Raw genomic sequence first — 18,194 nt, forward strand, 5'->3', positions numbered from 1 at the left:
GACCCAACACAGGTGCGGGTGGTAGTTCCATCCCCTGTGTGTGCTATTTCCAGCACTAGCAGAAATATTGAAAAAATATTTCCACAGGGGGTAACTGGGCAGCGGTAATTGGGCAGCGTCGTGTGCTGCACAGTTACTACCAGATTAGTGTGGGAGCCCTTACTGCCACCTCAATGAGTGGTGGTAAGTGCTCCCTCCAAAATGGCTGCCCGGCAAGTGTGAACTTATCACATGGCCATTTCTTTTTTTTTTGGCCTTTTTACCCTCTTAGTCTGTTTTCAGATTGTCTCCTTTTAAGTGGGGCTTATTTATCTCTTCGACAGAGAAATACAGATACAGAGAGACTCTCCTCAATCAGCTGTAATCAAGGGGTCTTTTTACTAACCTGTGGCAAAAAGAGCGCACCCTTATGTGGGTCTTTTCCATGCATGAAGGCCACTTTTTGCTGGTTGAGTTTCCATTTTCTAATTTAATGGCATGTGCTGATGTTGTCAATAGCAAGCATCCATCAATAAAAATGAGTGCATGAGCTCTTACCACTCTCTAGGGCCCTTTTACAGAGGCGCAGCGGCAGGCTCTATGCGCATGCAGCATACGTCAAAAATGAGACTACCGCCGGGCTAGTGCGCCCTCTGGCGGTAATTTTGAATTTGGCGCGTGCCTACTGTGTGCGGTATTTCTGGCGTTAATCGGCAGTTGGCGCACACGCCAACCGGTTACTGTGCATGTAGTGTGTGAGCCCTTACCGCTAAATCAATGGGGGGGGGGCATTAAGGGCTCAGGCCATAAATAGGTGCTCACGGGTTTCAATTTTACCACAGGCCCTTTTCCCAGCCCAATGATAAAAAAAAACCTTTTTCCCAGACCCGATCAAAACTGGCCTGGCGCACGCCAAAAACACGTGCCTACACTACTGCAGGCCACTTTTTGCTGCGGCTTAGTAAAAGGACCCCTCTGTTTTGTTGGCAGTAAGGGCTCACACGCTAAGTGTGTTTGTAATGTAGCTGTGCTTACTCCACCTCTGGATACACCTCACATCAAAACTACTGCGGGATGCCTCAGGGGTCCCCTAGGGTCCTTTTATTAAGCTGCGGTGAAAGGGGGTCTGCACCAGGGGCGTAGCCAGACTTCCGTGGGAGGGGGGTCCAGAGCCCGAAGTGAGGAGGCACATTTTAGCCTCCCCCAGCGCCACCGACCCCCCCATCATTGCCGACCCTCCCGCCGCCGCCACCAACAACAACAACTTTGACCCCCCTGCCAAGGACCCTCTTGATCCCCCCTCCTGCCGTCAACCTTCCCCCACCTCCACCTACCTTTGCTGGCGGCCCCCCTCCCCCCCGCCAGCCGAGATCCTCTTCTTCCCACGCAAGGCTTCATTCTGACTGTTTCTGACAGGATGTCAGAAACAGTCAGAATGAAATCTTGCGCGGGAAGAAGAGGACCTCGGCTGGCAGGGGTTGGGGTCCCCCACCAGCAAAGGTAGGCGACGGTGGGTTGGCAGCGGGGGGGGGGGGGGGTTTGAGAGGGTCATCGGTAGGGGGGTCCAGGGCCAAATCTACGGGGGTCCAGGCCCCCGTGGCCCCATGTAGCTACGCCCCTGGTCTGCACTAGTGTCAGCATACATTTTAAATGCATACTGAGGCCCCCTTTTACCTCAGTGGGTAAAAGACTGGTCATTCTAGGGGAAAAGAAATGGCTGTACGGTAAGTGAACCATGCTGTGCAGCCATTTCAGCGGGGGTGGGGGGGAGGGAAGTGCTGACCTATTACTGCTGGGTAAGCACCAGTGGCTCCAGAAATAGAAAGTATTTTTGCAGCGCCAGAACTGGCACACGCTGGGGGTGGGAACTACCACCGGGCTTCGCAAAGGGCCCCTTAATGAGGTAATATGTTCCCATGGCATTTAAGGGTAAGTGTTAGTTGGGGACAATTTAATACAGGGATTTGTTTTCTTCCTTCTTTTATATTTCCTTTGTGTGTTTCTGTTTCTCCCTCCCTTGCTGTGGACTACTGAAGACGTTATGTTGGTTGTGATACATTTTGAGATTGTTTATGAAAGCATTCGTGTCTTCTTTTTCTGCATGTATTTGTTATACTTTTTTTGTAGATTTCCACATGGAAATCTGCTGTGAAACATTAATAATTATAAAATAAGGAAAGTTAGCCAGAGATTGGCTATTTGAAATATTGTGTGTTTATGAGAAAGATCTTTCGGGATGGGGAGTTAAAAGGTTGTAGATTAGGAGACCAACTTACTACTGCAGCCTCCAAACTGGGTCTGTTGTCCCCCAGTACAACAAGCGTACATTGTCCATGATCACCTTTGGACTACTGGCTTCATTTTGTAAAAATTTGCTCTCCGCTACAGCTCAGAGGATGATTCAAGGTTGTACCATCAACAGTGCAAAAGATTCTGATTAATTGGCTAACGAGTTATTTCTGGCACAGCTGAGCATATTCCTACTAGCAGGACCAGGAAGTCACATAGGTTACTATCCAAAGATCGAAATCTAGAATCCTGAGCCACCTCTCCTCCTCACTTGCTGGTTATCCTAATATCCACTGATGAAGAGACCTGAGAACACATGGTAAGAAGGTAAAGAGAACTATTCAGTAACATGCAGGAAGTGAGCAGAAGGAATAAACAGACCTTCCTGGATTAATTAGTAGCTGAGCAGACAACCAGGATGTGCCACAATATTGCAAGCATCCTCTGGCTGTGTAGCTTCAGCTCTCCGGAGAGGATGCTGTAATGACACGGGATAGGATTAGACTCTGTTTCTCTCTGTGTTCTCTTAAGACAGCCAAGCAGTGGGCAGTCCATGATGGGCCCTGATGTAATCATGCTCCACAGAAACTCCATTATAAGGAATTTCCAGATACAACATCTCCTTCCTGAAATCTGAAGAGTGAGAATTTATAGCAACAACAGAAACATATGGTGTGTGTTTGTGTACATGTGTATTTTTATACTACATGTCTTGATCTGTAGAAATGGGTCTGTAGATCTGTAAGTTGTGTGTGTGTGTGTGTGTTTGTATGAACTTTCGTCTATGTAGGTATCTTTCTGAAGTTTCTCTGATTTCTCAGGTGTTTGGGCAAGTATCTGTATCATGAATGGTACATAAAGGAAGGGATGATATTTTTCCAAGGGTATCTCACCAGAAATACGTGATAGATTTAAAATAAGGAGGGTACTAAAGAAATAATATGCCCCTAAATTTGAGGAAAAAAAGGTTAAGGGGTCCTTTTACTAAGGTGCGCTGAAAAGTGTCCTGCGCCGGTGTAGACGCATGTATTGGTTGCATGCAGGTTCATTTTTCAGCGTACCTGCAAAAAAAAAAGCCTTATTTTCTTTGGCTGAAAATGGACGAGTGGCAAAATGAAAATTGACGCGTGCCCATTTTGAGGGCTGAGACCTTACCACCGCCCATTGACTTAGCGGTAAGGTCTCAAACGTTAACCAAATCACCAGCACACATACAATGCCAATTACTGCCCAGTTAGTTCTGCGCACCAGAAAATTTCCAGCACGCCTACTGGATGCGCATATAAAATGAAATTACCACCTGGGCTACATGGACCCCTAAGTGACTTAACTGAAGATCATACCAGTGGCGTAGCCAGACTTCAGTGGGAGGGGGGTCCAGAGCCCAAGGTGAGGGGGCACATTTTAGCCCTCCTGCTGCCGCCGCCACCACCACCAACTTTGAACCCCCCTGCCGATGACCCTCTCGACCCCCCTCCCGCCGCCAACCCTCCCCCGCCGCCGCCTACCTTTGCTGGCGGGGGACCACAACCCCCGTCAGCCAAGGTGCTCTTCTTCTGGACGTCAGACTCACAGAAACAGAACAAAGCCTTGCTGATCAGCCAGCAACGTGTTTCTGTGAGTCTGACGTCCAGCATGTTCGACGTGCAGGACGTCAGACTCACAGAAACAGAACGAAGCCTTGCTGATCAGCCAGCAACGTGTTTCTGTGAGTCTGACATCCAGGACGTTGTACGTGCAGGACGTCAGACTCACAGAAACAGAATGAAGCCTTGTGCCGGAAGAAGAGGACCTCGGCTGGCGGGGGTTGGGGTCCCCCGCCAGCAAAGGTAGCTGACGGCGACAGCAGCGGGGGAGGGCTGGCAGCGGGAGGGGGGTCGAGAGGGTCATCAGCAGGGGGGTCCAGGACTAAATCTATGTGGGCCCAGGCCCCTGTGGCCCCACGTAGCTATGCCACTGGGTCATACACACACACTCTGCACTGCAAGTGCATTGTTGGAATCTGGGTTTCTGGGTTTATCAGTGTTAGGCTGACCTATCAAGCTTATGTCTCTCCCCCTTTCCACATCTTTCTTTACCAATGAATTTCTGTCCGCTGGAATGCATTTCAGTGGTGTGGAAACATAATCTTTCTACTGAACACTGAGCCTGTCTGTGGTCCTCAGAAAGCATTATTGGGCAGTGGAGGGTGGTTGATATTGCGCAGGGGAAAATCCCTAAGTTTATTCACATCCGTTCTGCAATCACATTACATAAAAAAAAACAACATGGCTCAATTTACAACTGCATCAAAACACATAATATCTGAGATTTAAATCTGTGTGCCTGCTCATTCTTCTCTTCCAAAGAGCTTAAGGCTGGTAGGGTTTTCAGGTTTCAGCCAGGGCTCAAGAGAGGCAAGCTCTCTCCTAGCATAAAGGATTTTCTAATATGTCCACACTTTTTGGTTCCAGAAAGGATAGCAGCTGTTGATAGCAGAAGCTGAGATAATTCTTAATCTAAGAAGGAAATCAGCACAGCAGCCTTAGCCCAGAAGTTCTAATTAATTGCTGTGCTCCTTAAAGTGGGCATACCATGTTTCAATCTGAACTACACTGCTTCTCAGACTCCTGGGAGCATGTGCACTGATGAAAACGCTCATAGATGCTGTTCTATGCATTCACATAGATTTGTGTAGCAGGGTGTGGGCATCAGCTGTCATTAGCTAAAGCAGCCCAAACTGAAATAGTGCCCACAGGTGCTGGTAGCTACCAATAAACCATTTCTGTTTCAGTTCCACCAAGTTTCTGTACATCTTCTGAAACTGCAAATCTGAGGATATTTATCCCATGATGACATGACATTTTTTCTGATGTTTTGTATATATCTACATATATCATACAGGTGTATATTTAATATTTTGAGTATCTGGGACTTGCTTACTCTGTGGAGCTGTAGCAAGTAAGATTTATTTCCTTTGGAGTACTAGGCCCATGACGACCCATTCATCATGTCATGGTTGACTTGCCAGATACTCTAGCTTTTCACAACATCTCTAATTATAAAATCTCTTAGTAGAAACATAGAATATTAGCCCAGCTAATGCATGGCTAGGTTCAGAGGGCATTCACTCCGTCTATTACTCTTACTTATGATTTCAGTAGTGCTGCTAGAGGTAGGCAGCTCTGTACAGATCAACTTAAAGCTGAATGTCATAAGAACATAAGAATAGCCATACTGGGTCAGACCAATGGTCCATCTAACCCAGTATCCTGCTTCCAACAGTGGCCAATCCAAGTCACAAGTACCTGGCAGAAACCCAAGTAGTAGCAACATTCCATGCTACCAATCCCAGGGCAAGCAGTGGCTTCCCCAATGTCCATCCCAATAACAGACTATGGAACTTGTCCAAACCTTTTTTTAAACCCAGATACACTAACCACTGTTACCACATCCTCTGGCAATGAGTTCCAGAGCTTAAATATTCTTTGAGTGAAAAAATATTTCCTCATTTGTGTTAAAAGTATTTCCATGCAATTTCATAATCAGCGGCATAATCGAAAGAGAAGGACGCCCATCTTCCGACACAGATCGGGAGATGGGCGTCCTTCTCTCAAGGAAAGCCGATTTTGGGCTTTCCGTTGCAGGGACCACCAAAGTTCACAGGGGTGTGTCAGCAGTGTACTGAAGGCGGGACGGAGGCGTGGTTAAGAGATGGGCGTCCTTGGCCGATAATGGAAAAAAGAAGGGCATCCCTGACGAGCATTTGGCTGACTTTACTTGGTCCAATTTTTTTCACAACAAGCCTCAAAAAGATGCCCGAACTGACCAGATGACCACCAAAGGGAATTGAGGATGACCTCCCCTTACTCCCCCAGTTGTCACCAACCCCCTCCCACCCTAAAAATAAATTTTGAAACATTTTTTGCCAGCCTCTATGCCAGCCTCAAATGTCATACCCAGCTCCATCACAGCAATATGCAGGTCCCTGGAGCAGTTTTTAGTGGGTACTGCAGTGCACTTCAGGCAGGCAGGCAACCCAGGCCCATCCCCTCTACCTGTTACACTTGTGCTAGTAAATGTGAGCCCTGCAAAACCTACCCGAAACCCACTGTACCCACATCTAAGTGCCTCCCTTTACCCTTTAAGGGCTATGGTAGTGTTGTACAGTTGTGGGTAGTGGGTTTTGGGTTTTTTTTTGGGGGGGGGCTCAGCACCCAAGGTAAGGGAGCTATGCACCATGGGAGCAATTTATGAAGTCCACTGCAGTGCCCCCTAGGGCATGTGAGGGGGACCAGTGCACTGGTCCTGGCATCTGAGGGGGACCAGTGCACTACGAATGCTGGCTTCTCCCATGACCAAAGGGCTTGGATTTGGTCATTTTTGAGATGGGCTTCTTCGGTTTCCATTATGGCCGAAAACTGGGGCCGACCATCTCTAAAGTCGACCATCTCAACATTTAGGTTGACCATCTCTTAGGTCGACCTAAATGTTGAGATTTGGGCATCCCTGACCGTATTATCGAAACAAAAGATGGACGCCCATCTTGTTTTGATAATATGGGATGCCACGCCCCTTCACGGGGACATCTTCAGAGATGGACGCCCTTAGAGATGGGTGTCCCCATTTGAAAATACCCCTCTGAGTGTCTCCTGGTCTTTGTACTTTTTGAAATTCACTTTTACCTGTTCTGTACCACTCAGGATTTTGTAGATCTCAATCATATCCCCCCTCAGCTGTCTCTTTACCAAGCTGAAGAGCCCTATCCTCTTTAGCTTTTCCTCCTATGAGAAGAGTTCCATCTCTTTTATCATTTTGGCCACTCTTCTTTGAATCTTTTCTAATTCCACTATATCTTTTTTGAGATACGGCAACCAGAATTGAACGTAATACTCAAGGAAAGGTTGCACCATGGAGCAATTCAGAGGCATGCAAGGCCAAGAATAGAAACATAGAAACATGATGTCAGATAAGGTCCAAAAGGCCCATCCAGTCTGCCTTTCCTCAGCAACCACTAACTCCTCCTTTTCCTAAGGGATCCCACGTGCCTGTCCCATGCTTTCTTAAATTCTGACACAATCCTTGTCTCCATGACCTACACTGGGAGGCCATTCCATGCATCCACCATCCTTTCCATGAAAGAGTATTTTCTTAGATTCCTCCTAAGCCTATTTCCGCTTAACTTCACCCTATGCCCTCTCATTCCAGAGTTTTCCTTTATTTGAAAAAGGCTCACCTCCTGTACATTAATGCCACTGAGGTATTTAATCATCTCTATCATATCCCCTCTCTCCCGCCTTTTCCAGTGTATACTATATTTGAAAGCTAGAGTGTTCAGAAAACATCCTACAGGAGATTCCTGAAGAAGATCATTGGGCCAAAACACGACTCTGTTGAGTCATTGGATGTTTTAATAAAACCTTTGCACATCTTGAACATCCTGTAGCTTCAACTTTGTTGTCACTTTCGCTGTGTTTGACATCAATGAATTTCATACCAGGATCTAGGTGGCTTGTGTGCATTCTTTGCCCTGTTAGCAAAGAACAGAATATGTTGTATATAGGAAATTAAAGCTGTCACTGAGGTCCTTAAGTGAAAGTACTGACTGGCAATGATGACTGAGAAATATAGTGAGGATACTGTTCTCAGCTGTGATGCCAACACTTCTTCCTTTTGCAGTCAAAGTGATAGGGGAGGATTTATTTTGGGAATATAGGCAGAGAAAAATTTGGATGTCATCACATCAGCTATTATCAGCTGAATGAACTATTACATGTTTTCCAAAAGCCCATTAATTTTATACTGAATGTTCTTTTGTTGCATCATGTGACATGGAGCCAATAGGAAGTGCTGTTCCAGATTTAAGGTGTCAAACTATAAATATTTATATACATATATAGTTAAACATGGTCATTCTGTAAAAATGTGTGTTTTCGTAGAGAAAAAAATACATGACTTGGAAATATGTTAGGTCTGTAAAATGTAAGGTATGCAGCAAATACACACAACCAGCACAGAGAAAATCCTGCCCTTGTAAATCAAGTCAACGCCACATTCAAATGATCCAAAATAGAGGCTGGTTAGGTTTAATTTGTCAGCTTCAAATCAACACTTAAATACACCCGAGGCATTTAACACTTTCCTCTTCGTCCAGCTTTTAGGGAATAAAGTCGAACACTGACCTAGGAAAGAGCTTTGTACAGTTTAAAAAGGAAACTGACACGTTCAAAATATTATTTTAAGATTATGGAATTTTTTTGCAAGAAATAGTTCACAACGACCAACACAGAATTCTGTCGAAAGCTGTTTATTAGGCCAGACTTTAAATACCTTCCCCTTCGCTTATCTATGCTGGTTTTTGCATACCATGAATCTGTATTGCACGCGTTTTGCAAATGTAGGATCGTAACACGAAAGAAAGGAACTTTCCTTATTCACATATAGCATGAACACTTTGAAAAAAAAAAAAAACCACCAATACATCCTAAACTTCAAGGATATAATTAAAGCACGAAATCCCATCCGTCGGATCATCCTGGAAGCTAACGCCAGCGTTCTACTTACTTTGCCCTTCAAATTTCCTGATGATCGTGTCTAGGTAGGTATTCTGTGGCGCCACATGGCCCCTCCTCACTGGCATCTTGAAATCAACAATTTTCTTGCTAATAAAAGTTATCACGCGATCTGTAAAACCCTAGTGGCTGCAGCTAGTCCCTGGGGGAGCCCCGTCTCTGAAGAGAACGTGATCTCGGGTCTTTGGCTGCCTGGGTGAAGATCTCAGGAAAGTGGTAGTCCCCGAAAGGCTATCTCTGTCTGCCAAAGGGAGCACATGTCTTGTGACATCAGCAGGTTGGCTTCCCCCTGCCTTCTTTTTCTCAAAACCAGTTCTTGGGCTGCCGCTAAGCTTCTTAGGGGTGCGGTGGCGTCCAAGCTCATTTCTTCAAAGGGCACTGGGTCTTAAAAGAGGGTGGGTAAGGGGGCAAGCAAAAAAAAAAAAAAAAAAGGGGGCACTAGAAGAAATATTCAAAATGCTGAATCACTGCTGCCCCTCACTATGTGGCTCTGGAACACAGTTGTCAACAGCAACAGCCGCAACTCTGACAGTAAACAGTCACCCCCATCTCTCTCTCTCTCTCTCTCTCTCTCTCTCTCTGGTATCCTTTAAAAAATCAGTTCTCTCCAGGGAGGTATATGGCTTCCACAGCCTATTGATGTAAGTGTGCTGCTAGAAATAGATTTCTGTTAGTGAAAAGGGTGCAGCTGTCTTTGCCTTCTCTCCCTGTGCCTATCCTTCAACCCCTACACCCGCTGCTCTGACAAGAGCGATCGATAGGCAGATAGCGGGAGCTGTCCTCCAGCTGTGGTGCTGAACCAGGTCTCGCTGCCGTAGCAGCGACTAATCAGAAGGGCGAAGGCAGGCTGGGAGGGGTAGAGGCAGCCAAACACATTAAGCATCACGTTCCAAGCGCCCCGCCACTTCTTTTTCGGTGTATATACAGGTCTAGGTGGGAAAAATGCATGTATCACCTTTGCATTTTCTAAGGAGAAAGCAGCCCGTCAGTCAGGGGTAATTGGAGAATTACTAGTAGCTTGTCTTACAAATCAAACTTACCTGAATGAAATCTTGCATGCTGCAACTTTGAAATCGTAGGGTTTCAGAACAGTATTCATCGTCCCAGTATTGTGTGCAGTTTCACATTCTATCTCCATGTCTCCATCTTCCTTTCAATTTTTTTGAAGGTAGGGGAAAGGCAGGGAGAAGAAGTATTGAAAAAGATAAAGGTTGTAAAAGTGGCAAAAATTCTGTATTGTACAAGAGATGTTTGATACAGTAGTTGCAATTGAGAACCTTGTCCCGAAGAGCTTACAATTTAATATTAAGCAGAGGGAGTTTAAATGCTTGGTTGAATTTGCTGAATATGTATTTTGGGATTTCGAATACCACATCTCTGTGATTTATTATAGTGCTGATATCTTTTTTTTCTACACATTTTCTATCTATCTATCTATCTATCTATCTATCAAGTCCTATTATATGTATTTGCCCACTCAGAAATTAAAGTATGTTGGAATGCTGTTGAACCTGGATCTGAAGTTTAAATAATTCTGTTGCTGTGATAGCTTCTTCAAAACAATTTCATGCATAAGTAATTGAAAAAGATATAAAATTAACGTTCATTCAGATACAACAGGAGAGAAGCATACAGCATAAAGTGTTCAACATCAGTTCCAAGAAATTTTCCAGTACAGTTTCAGCTCTTTAACCTTGAGGAGAAGAGTAAGAAAGGCATAGGTGAAAAGGAGGGTTTTACTCAGTTCTTTGCTGGAAGAATGCATATCACAATTTGTTAATGCCAGGTGAACAAGGATTCCTAAAGAAATATTCTCTGCTATCAACTACAGCGATTCAGCCTCCCCTTTCTAGCTACCCTATGTGAACACACAGATGGCCAGTGAAAAGCTCCAGCTGATACCATTACCCATAGTAGAATCCTCAATTAGGTATATATTTGTGATTTTATTTCATGCATGAAATTGATTTCAAATGTTTTTGGAGTATTATCATCCATGTTACTGTTGTGGAGATGGTTTCAAGTGATATCCCACCTGAAGAATTTGGATTAGAGTGTAGGTCACACCTATCATTGGCAACTCAAGTACAGAAGGTATTTGCTGTCCATAGAGGACTTAGAACTTAAGCTTGTACATGAGGTAATGGAGGGTGAAGTGACATGCCCAGGGTCAAAAGGAGTCAGCAGTGTAGTGCTGTGCCTTGGTGGTGGGGGGGGGGGGGGGGGGATATCTCTACACAGGTTAGTTTTATGCATGCCATGACAGTAATGAATCTCACTCCTATGCCAGAATATGCACAATACACAGTAATATCAGTCTCTCACATTTACTTTTAATGCTAATCATTGTGTTTGCATCCTGCCAAAGAGAATTTCCTTCTGGAATTCATGTATAGGCAATTTATTCAGGTGTACTTGAAAATTCATTTCAATCATGCCTTTGGCACCCAAATCAATATTTCTGTATCCTTTCGTCACATTTTCTTGGCCTTGGACTGCATTTCTTAGTACTTGAGGATTTTTTCTGTCTACACGATTCACAGAGTAATTGCTTGGGACTGACACCTCTATGATCAATGTGTTTCTGGTGTTTTTCTCTTTTCTACTATGTCTGGTTTCCTTGTATCTAGCTTGAAATCAGTCAGAATGGGGATGTCCCAGGTAATCGTAGCCTCTTCATTATCCATAATTGTCTTCAGGTCATGACTCCAGTGATGTAATATTTACAAAGTTTCCAATGGATGAGCTGTGCCACCTTGTTGTGTCTTTCTGTATGGAAATTTTCTGCCATCAGAACTTCATGGACAGGTACAAAATGGTGACCATCTTTCTTACAGAGTCTTCAGATATCTATTGTACAAGTTTTTAATACTCTTGCTGTAAACTAGTGGTTCCCAAACCTGGTCCTGGAGGCCTCCCCCCCCCCCCCCACCCGAGCCAGTCAGGTTTTCAGGATATCCACAATGAATATTCATGACAGAGATTTGCATGCAGTGCAGACCATGCATGCAAATCTCTCCAGGGGCATAGCCAGACCTCAATGGGGAGGGCAGAGCCCAAAGTGGGGGGGAACATATTGGCTCACCTTCCCACCACTGCCCTCGCCACCACCCCTGCCACTATCCCCTCCCCCCCCCCACCGCTGCATGATAGTACCTTGGCTGGTAGGGGACCCCAACCCCTGCCAGCTGAAGTGTTTGTCCCACACTGGTCTCGTATTGCCTGCCCTGCTTTGTTCTCAGTCACTCCATGCATGCTTGTTTTAATGAAACTGAGCATGTGCAAAGTGTCGCACATGCTCAGTTTCACTAAAAGGAGCATGCGCGGTGCAAATGAGAAGAGCAGCGAGACCAGCACAGGACAAATGCTTCAGCTGGTGGGGGTTGGGGAACCCCCGCCAGCCACACCAGGGACCCCAGAGCCAATTTGAGGAGGCCCAGGCCCCCCCCCCCCCATAGCTATGCTACTAAATCTTTCTCATGAATATTCATTGTGGACATCCTAAAACCTGACTGGTTGGGGGGGCCTCCAGGACTAGGTTTGGGAACCACTGCTGTAAACCATCTTTGTCTGTAATCTGGTGTCCTAGGCTGCAACATCCTTAGGCTTCAATTCACCTCTTCTTAACAGTTGTCATTCCTGCTGTAATGCATTTGTCACTTCAGGAATCATTTGTTGATCAAAACTGGCATATGCAAAAGTACAGGGGGAATTACAAAGTGATACTTATTTCGAAGTGACACTTTGTAATTCCCCCTGTACTTATGCATTTGTCATGTGTTTTTCCTCATTAGCTGATCTAACTCCTTGAAAAGATTTTTCTCTTACTTCACAGATTCTGTTGCTTCCTTCCCTTTTGGTCGGTAGATTCTCACACATTCTTTATTGGAATGCTTATCTGAGTCTAATGATGGAGATGGATTCTGGAAGTTTAGTTTCTTATTGCAAATCTTTTGTGAATTTGGATGATGCTGTTAACTAGGCCTGGAGGCCTATGATAGTAGCTTGATAGGTATCATCTATTTCTATTTCCTCCTTTGGCACAGGGAATGTACAGTCTTGGCATTCGCTGATTCTTATAAATGATCCCGAGGGCATGGAGGAGCTTTCTCATTCACACATCCAGTTTTTCAAGGCCCTTAAGACCAAGTTCCAAACCTGTATGAGGGTGCATGAATTGCCAGCTGATTAATGGCCTGCATCTTATTCTGTGATGTTAATACATTTTTCAACATCAATTTTAGTCTCCTATAATATTCTTTATGTGCAGGACGTCAGACTCACAGAAACAGAAGCCTGCGCAGCCGCATTGCTGATCTGCAAGGGCAGGCTTCTACATGGAATGTTGCTAGTGGAATAGCCAACATTCCATGTAGAATCTCAAATAGTAGCAACAGAATCTCAATAGTAGCAACATTCCATCTAGAATTTCCAATAGTAGCAACATTACATGTAGAATCTCCAATAGGGAAAGGGAAAAGGGACTTGATATACCACCTTTCTGAGGTTTTTTTGCAACTACAGTCAAAGCAGTTTACATATATTCAGGTACTTATTTTTGTACCAGGGGCAATGGAGGGTTAAGTGACTTGCCCAGAGTCACAAGGAGCTGCAGTGGGACTTGAACTCAGTTCCCCAGGATCAAAGTCCACTGCACTAACCACTAAGCTACTCCTAATAGGGTGCAACAGCACTAATAGTTGTGAGTGAGCATGGGGACTAGACAAGCACATGCTTTGAATGGAGTTGCTTAATGGTTAGAGCTAGAGAACTGCCAAGTTATTGAATTCCAGGAGAGAAATTCTGGGTTAGTCCTGGATTTCTAGCAACCCTATCCTGGTACATTATGGGATCTGATGTGCTGATTTCAATTAGTAGTATCAAAGACTACAAATAGCCAGGGCTTTTTTTGAGGGGGTACTCGGGGGTACTGAGTACCGGCACCTTTTCCATTGTCTGCTAAAATTGACCCATGGACCCCACATTTTAATGAAAGAGCTCAGGCTCTACACACCAATTCTGCCTTGTCATAGATTCTGTGACTGGTTGCAGGGGGCCTGGTTATTTTGGGGTGGTCCCTCAGTGGCCTAGCATTTGAGTACCGGCACCTTTTTTGCTAGAAAGAACGCACTGCAAATAGCACACTGGACTGGGATGTATGTTCAAAAACAGAACTGGCCAAAACGTCTCTCTCCTGTAACTGGGTAACTTGGCAGCTCTGTAGCAGTGGGCTGAGAACTAGGGAAATTGGGCAAGCCATTTTTTCCCTTCCATTGTCTCTAGTACAAACCAGAGATGCCAAGGGTGAAACTTATGGGTGTTGTGCCTGAGGTATAAATTTCAAATGTGACAAAAGTTTTAAAAATGGGACAAGCAATATAAAATATTTAGCTTTCTGTGATGATCCTGAAAGGATATAGGCAGAGAAGAGGAACACTAGGAGGCTCATTTTCAAAGCACTTAGCCTCCCAAAGTTCCATAGAAACCTATGGAACTTAGCCTCCCAAAGTGCTTTGAAAATATGCCTCAAAGTCACTTTTGAAAGGAATTTGCCCAGGAAACTTAATAGATAAATTTCACAGGCTGAAAACTTCACTTTATACCAGTGGACTTCTGTAGCCCTGATTTTCAAATGAAACTATATTTATATGAGTCTGTCACTGTCACAGAAACAAAACGTGCATATACTTTCTAGCTCTCTTTTCTAATGCCCTTTCTGCTACTCATTCAGGCACTGGCCCCACCAGATCTGCCCACTGTAATGTAGAGTTCTTGCATTTGTTGCCAGTTCTTTTCCTCAGCCTGCAGAAGACCATTCACATGTTCACTCGTTCTTAAATTCCTACTCCTTTTCAACAATCCCCCTCCTCCCAAGACACCCACATCTTCCACAGACCTCTCCCCCAAAAGCCCCATGCAGTGCGTAGCCTTCACCTCCTCAGTCTTCCTCCTCCTCCTCTAGCACTTGCAGCTCAGTAACAAAACAGTCTTCCCATTGGCTGGATCCTACAACAGTCTCTGCACTGGAAGGGGGAGGATTGGAGAGCTACAGAGGGCTAAACTCTGAAAAATATCCAGACACTTTAGTCATCATTCTGACTTTGAGACAGATAATTTACACATTGATAGAATCCTGAAAAAAATCCAGACAGTTGGCAATTCTTGGCTCCTGAGTCCTCAGCACATCTAACTTTTGGTACCTAGGCACATGGCTAGTTTGCCTATGCCTTAATCTGGCACTGCAGGGCCTGGTCTGTCAGTAGGTAAACATAGCTCTTGAACCCTTTGACCTCTTGCTGCTGCTGCACCAGCTTCCCCTTCCATGGTAGCCAGCTGCTTAACTTTCTCATTTACCTCATTGGTCAGTTATCAATAGAAATCAAACAAAATAAAACATGGAAAAGAAAATAAGATGATTAGCTTTCTTGATTAGCTTTCGAAGGTTGCCCTTCTTTGTCAGATCGGAAATAAGCAAATGTGCTAGCTGACAGTGTATATAAGTGAAAACATTCAAGCATTACTATGACAGTCTGACAGGGTGGGAGGATGGGGGTGGGTCGGAGGTATGCATGGGGACATCAAAGCATATCATTGATATTCTAACAGGATGGGTGTGGATAGGTGAGTGGACTAACACGGCTACCACACTCCTCATTGGTCGGCAAACTCTTCATGTTCTCAAAATAGTCAGCTGGAACATTCTTTCCTGACTGTCCTTGCAGTTCCTGAAACCGGCAGATTACCTTCTCATTCTTTTCAAGAAGCTCAGCCACAAGGAGTTCTTACCTCTTTGAATTCATTAAGCAGCTCACCCATCTGTTTTTGAAGATTCTCATTGGAGGATTTCATAATGGTTACCTGCTCATGCATCTGGGTAATTTCTTCTGTTTTGCTTGACAAACTGCCTTTTAAATCCCTGACAACCTTTTCTTTTTCTCTGGTCAGAGACAAAGCTTCCTGGGTTTTAGACTTCAGTTTGGCATTCAGCCATACATTCTGGCTCTGTGACCACTTTCTTTCTTTCTTTTGTCCAGTTGTTCCTCGTAGTAATTTACAGAGATTTCCAAGGACTGGAACTCCTCCAGCCTCAGTTGTAGCTCTGCCTTGGCAGTGTTAGTTTCTAGGAACTTAGTGTTTAAATGCTCTAGCTTTTCAGCCTGCTGTTCAATAGTTCTCATTAATCTGTTCTTCTCTACTTCCATGGTATCTCAGGTAAACTGCAGTTTATTCTCATATTCCACAGTTATAGTCTTCAATAGGCTTGAAGCTGGTCCGGAGCCTCTACTACTTGACCTTGAAGGGATTCCTTCTCCTCTTTTAGTTTCTGTAGCTTAGCATATATATATAGTCCCGCTCCACTTTCAATTCTTTAATAATGATTGGCTTCCTCTAATTTTGCTTCTGGCTCTATGACCTTGTCAAGGGACTTAACCTCCTGAATTCCCTTGACCTTGGCCAGGTCACTTAACTGGCTTCCTCTTGTGGCCTTCTTTGCTTCCAGCTTAGTTTCATTGCCATCCACCCCTTGTAATGGCTTCATACCCTTCTTTGTAGCCTTACTTTTCATGTCATCAGATAATACCCACTCTTAGAGATAAGGCTCAGCTTTGTTCTGGGTGTATTGCTGCAAGGCTCTTGCCCATTCTTGATCCCAGTCTTTCATCTTAGAGTTTCTTGCTTCTGTTGCCCTTATATATATAATATCCAGGTCCCCCCCCCCCCCCCCCGCACAAGATATGTATGAGCTTCAAGTTCAAATGGTCACTCTAGACTAGACATTATATATATATATATATATATATATATATATATATATATATATATATATATATATATATATAATCATGCTTGTTCAGCTGGTCCCTCTCTAAGCTGGGCTAACCCCTTTAACCTAAGTACCTGGCTCTGTGCTATAGTAACACCTAGAGCCCTCGAGGCTGACAGATTTGTCTTCTTTTAAGCTAGGAAGCACAGATCCTACCACCAGAACCATATGTGGCAATATGAATGTGTGTAATACATGGACCTTCCACACACACAGCCAAGTCACAGTATAGAGTAGAACAAATCTCTTATATTGGGTTGTGCATCAAGTGTAGACCTAGGCCTGTTCCTGTCACAGGCTTGATAACAGTAGTAAGCATAATCATCTTGTAACTCAGCTCCCCTACAAAGGGAGTGATTCCTGCCAGGCTACAGTTAGTTAACTTGTACACAGGAATATCAAAAGGTCAACGTTCAACAGACAAGGAAGGGCCTGGCTTCGGTCAAGCCATGAGAATAGCAGTTCACAATTTTGAACTGAGAATTTTCCTACCTTGCTTACTCTTCTGGCTCTTTGTCTATAACTCATGAACAGAGATGGGTAGTAACAAAGTACTTTTTACTTTGTTAGAGTTCTTAAGTACATTTGGCAGTACTTTTACTTGTAATGAGTTACATTTTTTTTTTTTTTTGCAATACTTGTTACTTGTAAAGAGTTACATTTAAGATGTACTTTTGTACTTAGTAACAAAGTACACATTTGGAACATAGTTTAAAAGAAAAAGTATTGTCCATCCCTCTTCTTCTCCTCCTCTACAAAAACAGCTGAGCTGGGACCTGAAGTTTGAGCCTAATCAGATGCAAGCCAGGGTCTGATATCACCTGGTAATCCTAGTTCCTGTCCTCTACACCTGCCCAGAACAGCTGTTGATTGGCTATTACTTTGTGGTTGTCAGGCTAAGCTGCCTCCCCAGCCTGAAATATGCCTTCACTGTGTGCAGAGCCCGCTCCCTGTCCTCTCCAATCCACAGTTTGCTCCCTCCCTCCCATTGCACCTCTGCCTGGCTTGCATTAATAAACTAGCATGGGAGACGGGTGGAACTTGGATCTCTGTAGCATCGCTAGTGCTTCCTGCGCCAGGCCTGCCTCCTCTGATGTAAACTTCCAGGACTGGCACAGGAAGCACTAGCAGTGCTGCAGAGACCCAGGTCTCATGTGTCTCCCACGGCAGTTTATTAGTGGGGGCCCGGCGGAGGTGCACGGTAGGGAGAGAGTGAGACTGTGCTACAGGGCCACAGTGGATGAGAGGGGAGAGGGGAAAGAGGAAGAGAGAGAGAGAGAGAGGCAGAGAGAGATGGGGCAATACTGGATAAGAGGGGGGAGACAGAGGCTATGGGCCGGGGGAGAGAGAAATTGAGCAAGAGACTGGATAGGTGGGGATGGAGAGAGGAACAAGGCAAGGTTGGATGGGAAGGGAGGGAGGGAGAGAGAGAATGACAGAGAGAGATGGAGCAATATTGGATAAAGGGGGAAGAGACAGGGGCTATGAACTGGAGAGAGTGAAAGAAATTGGGCAACACTGGATAAGTGGGGAGGGAAAGAGAAATGAGA

The 18,194-nt window shown here is 44.7% G+C and overlaps 1 protein-coding gene across 1 annotated transcript in view; it reads right to left on the bottom strand.

Moving 5' to 3' along the window:
• KCNH6 (potassium voltage-gated channel subfamily H member 6) overlaps positions 1-8,887 on the bottom strand; it is a 124,571-nt gene extending 115,684 nt beyond the window's left edge. Inside the window, exon 1 of the mRNA XM_030221117.1 lies at positions 8,812-8,887. Coding sequence (XP_030076977.1) covers positions 8,812-8,887 — 76 coding nt within the window. The remainder of the gene's footprint in view (positions 1-8,811) is intronic.
• Between the last annotated feature and the right edge of the window lie 9,307 nt (positions 8,888-18,194).

Source organism: Microcaecilia unicolor, chromosome 12 (assembly GCF_901765095.1).
Source record: "Microcaecilia unicolor chromosome 12, aMicUni1.1, whole genome shotgun sequence".
NCBI lineage: Eukaryota > Metazoa > Chordata > Amphibia > Gymnophiona > Siphonopidae > Microcaecilia > Microcaecilia unicolor.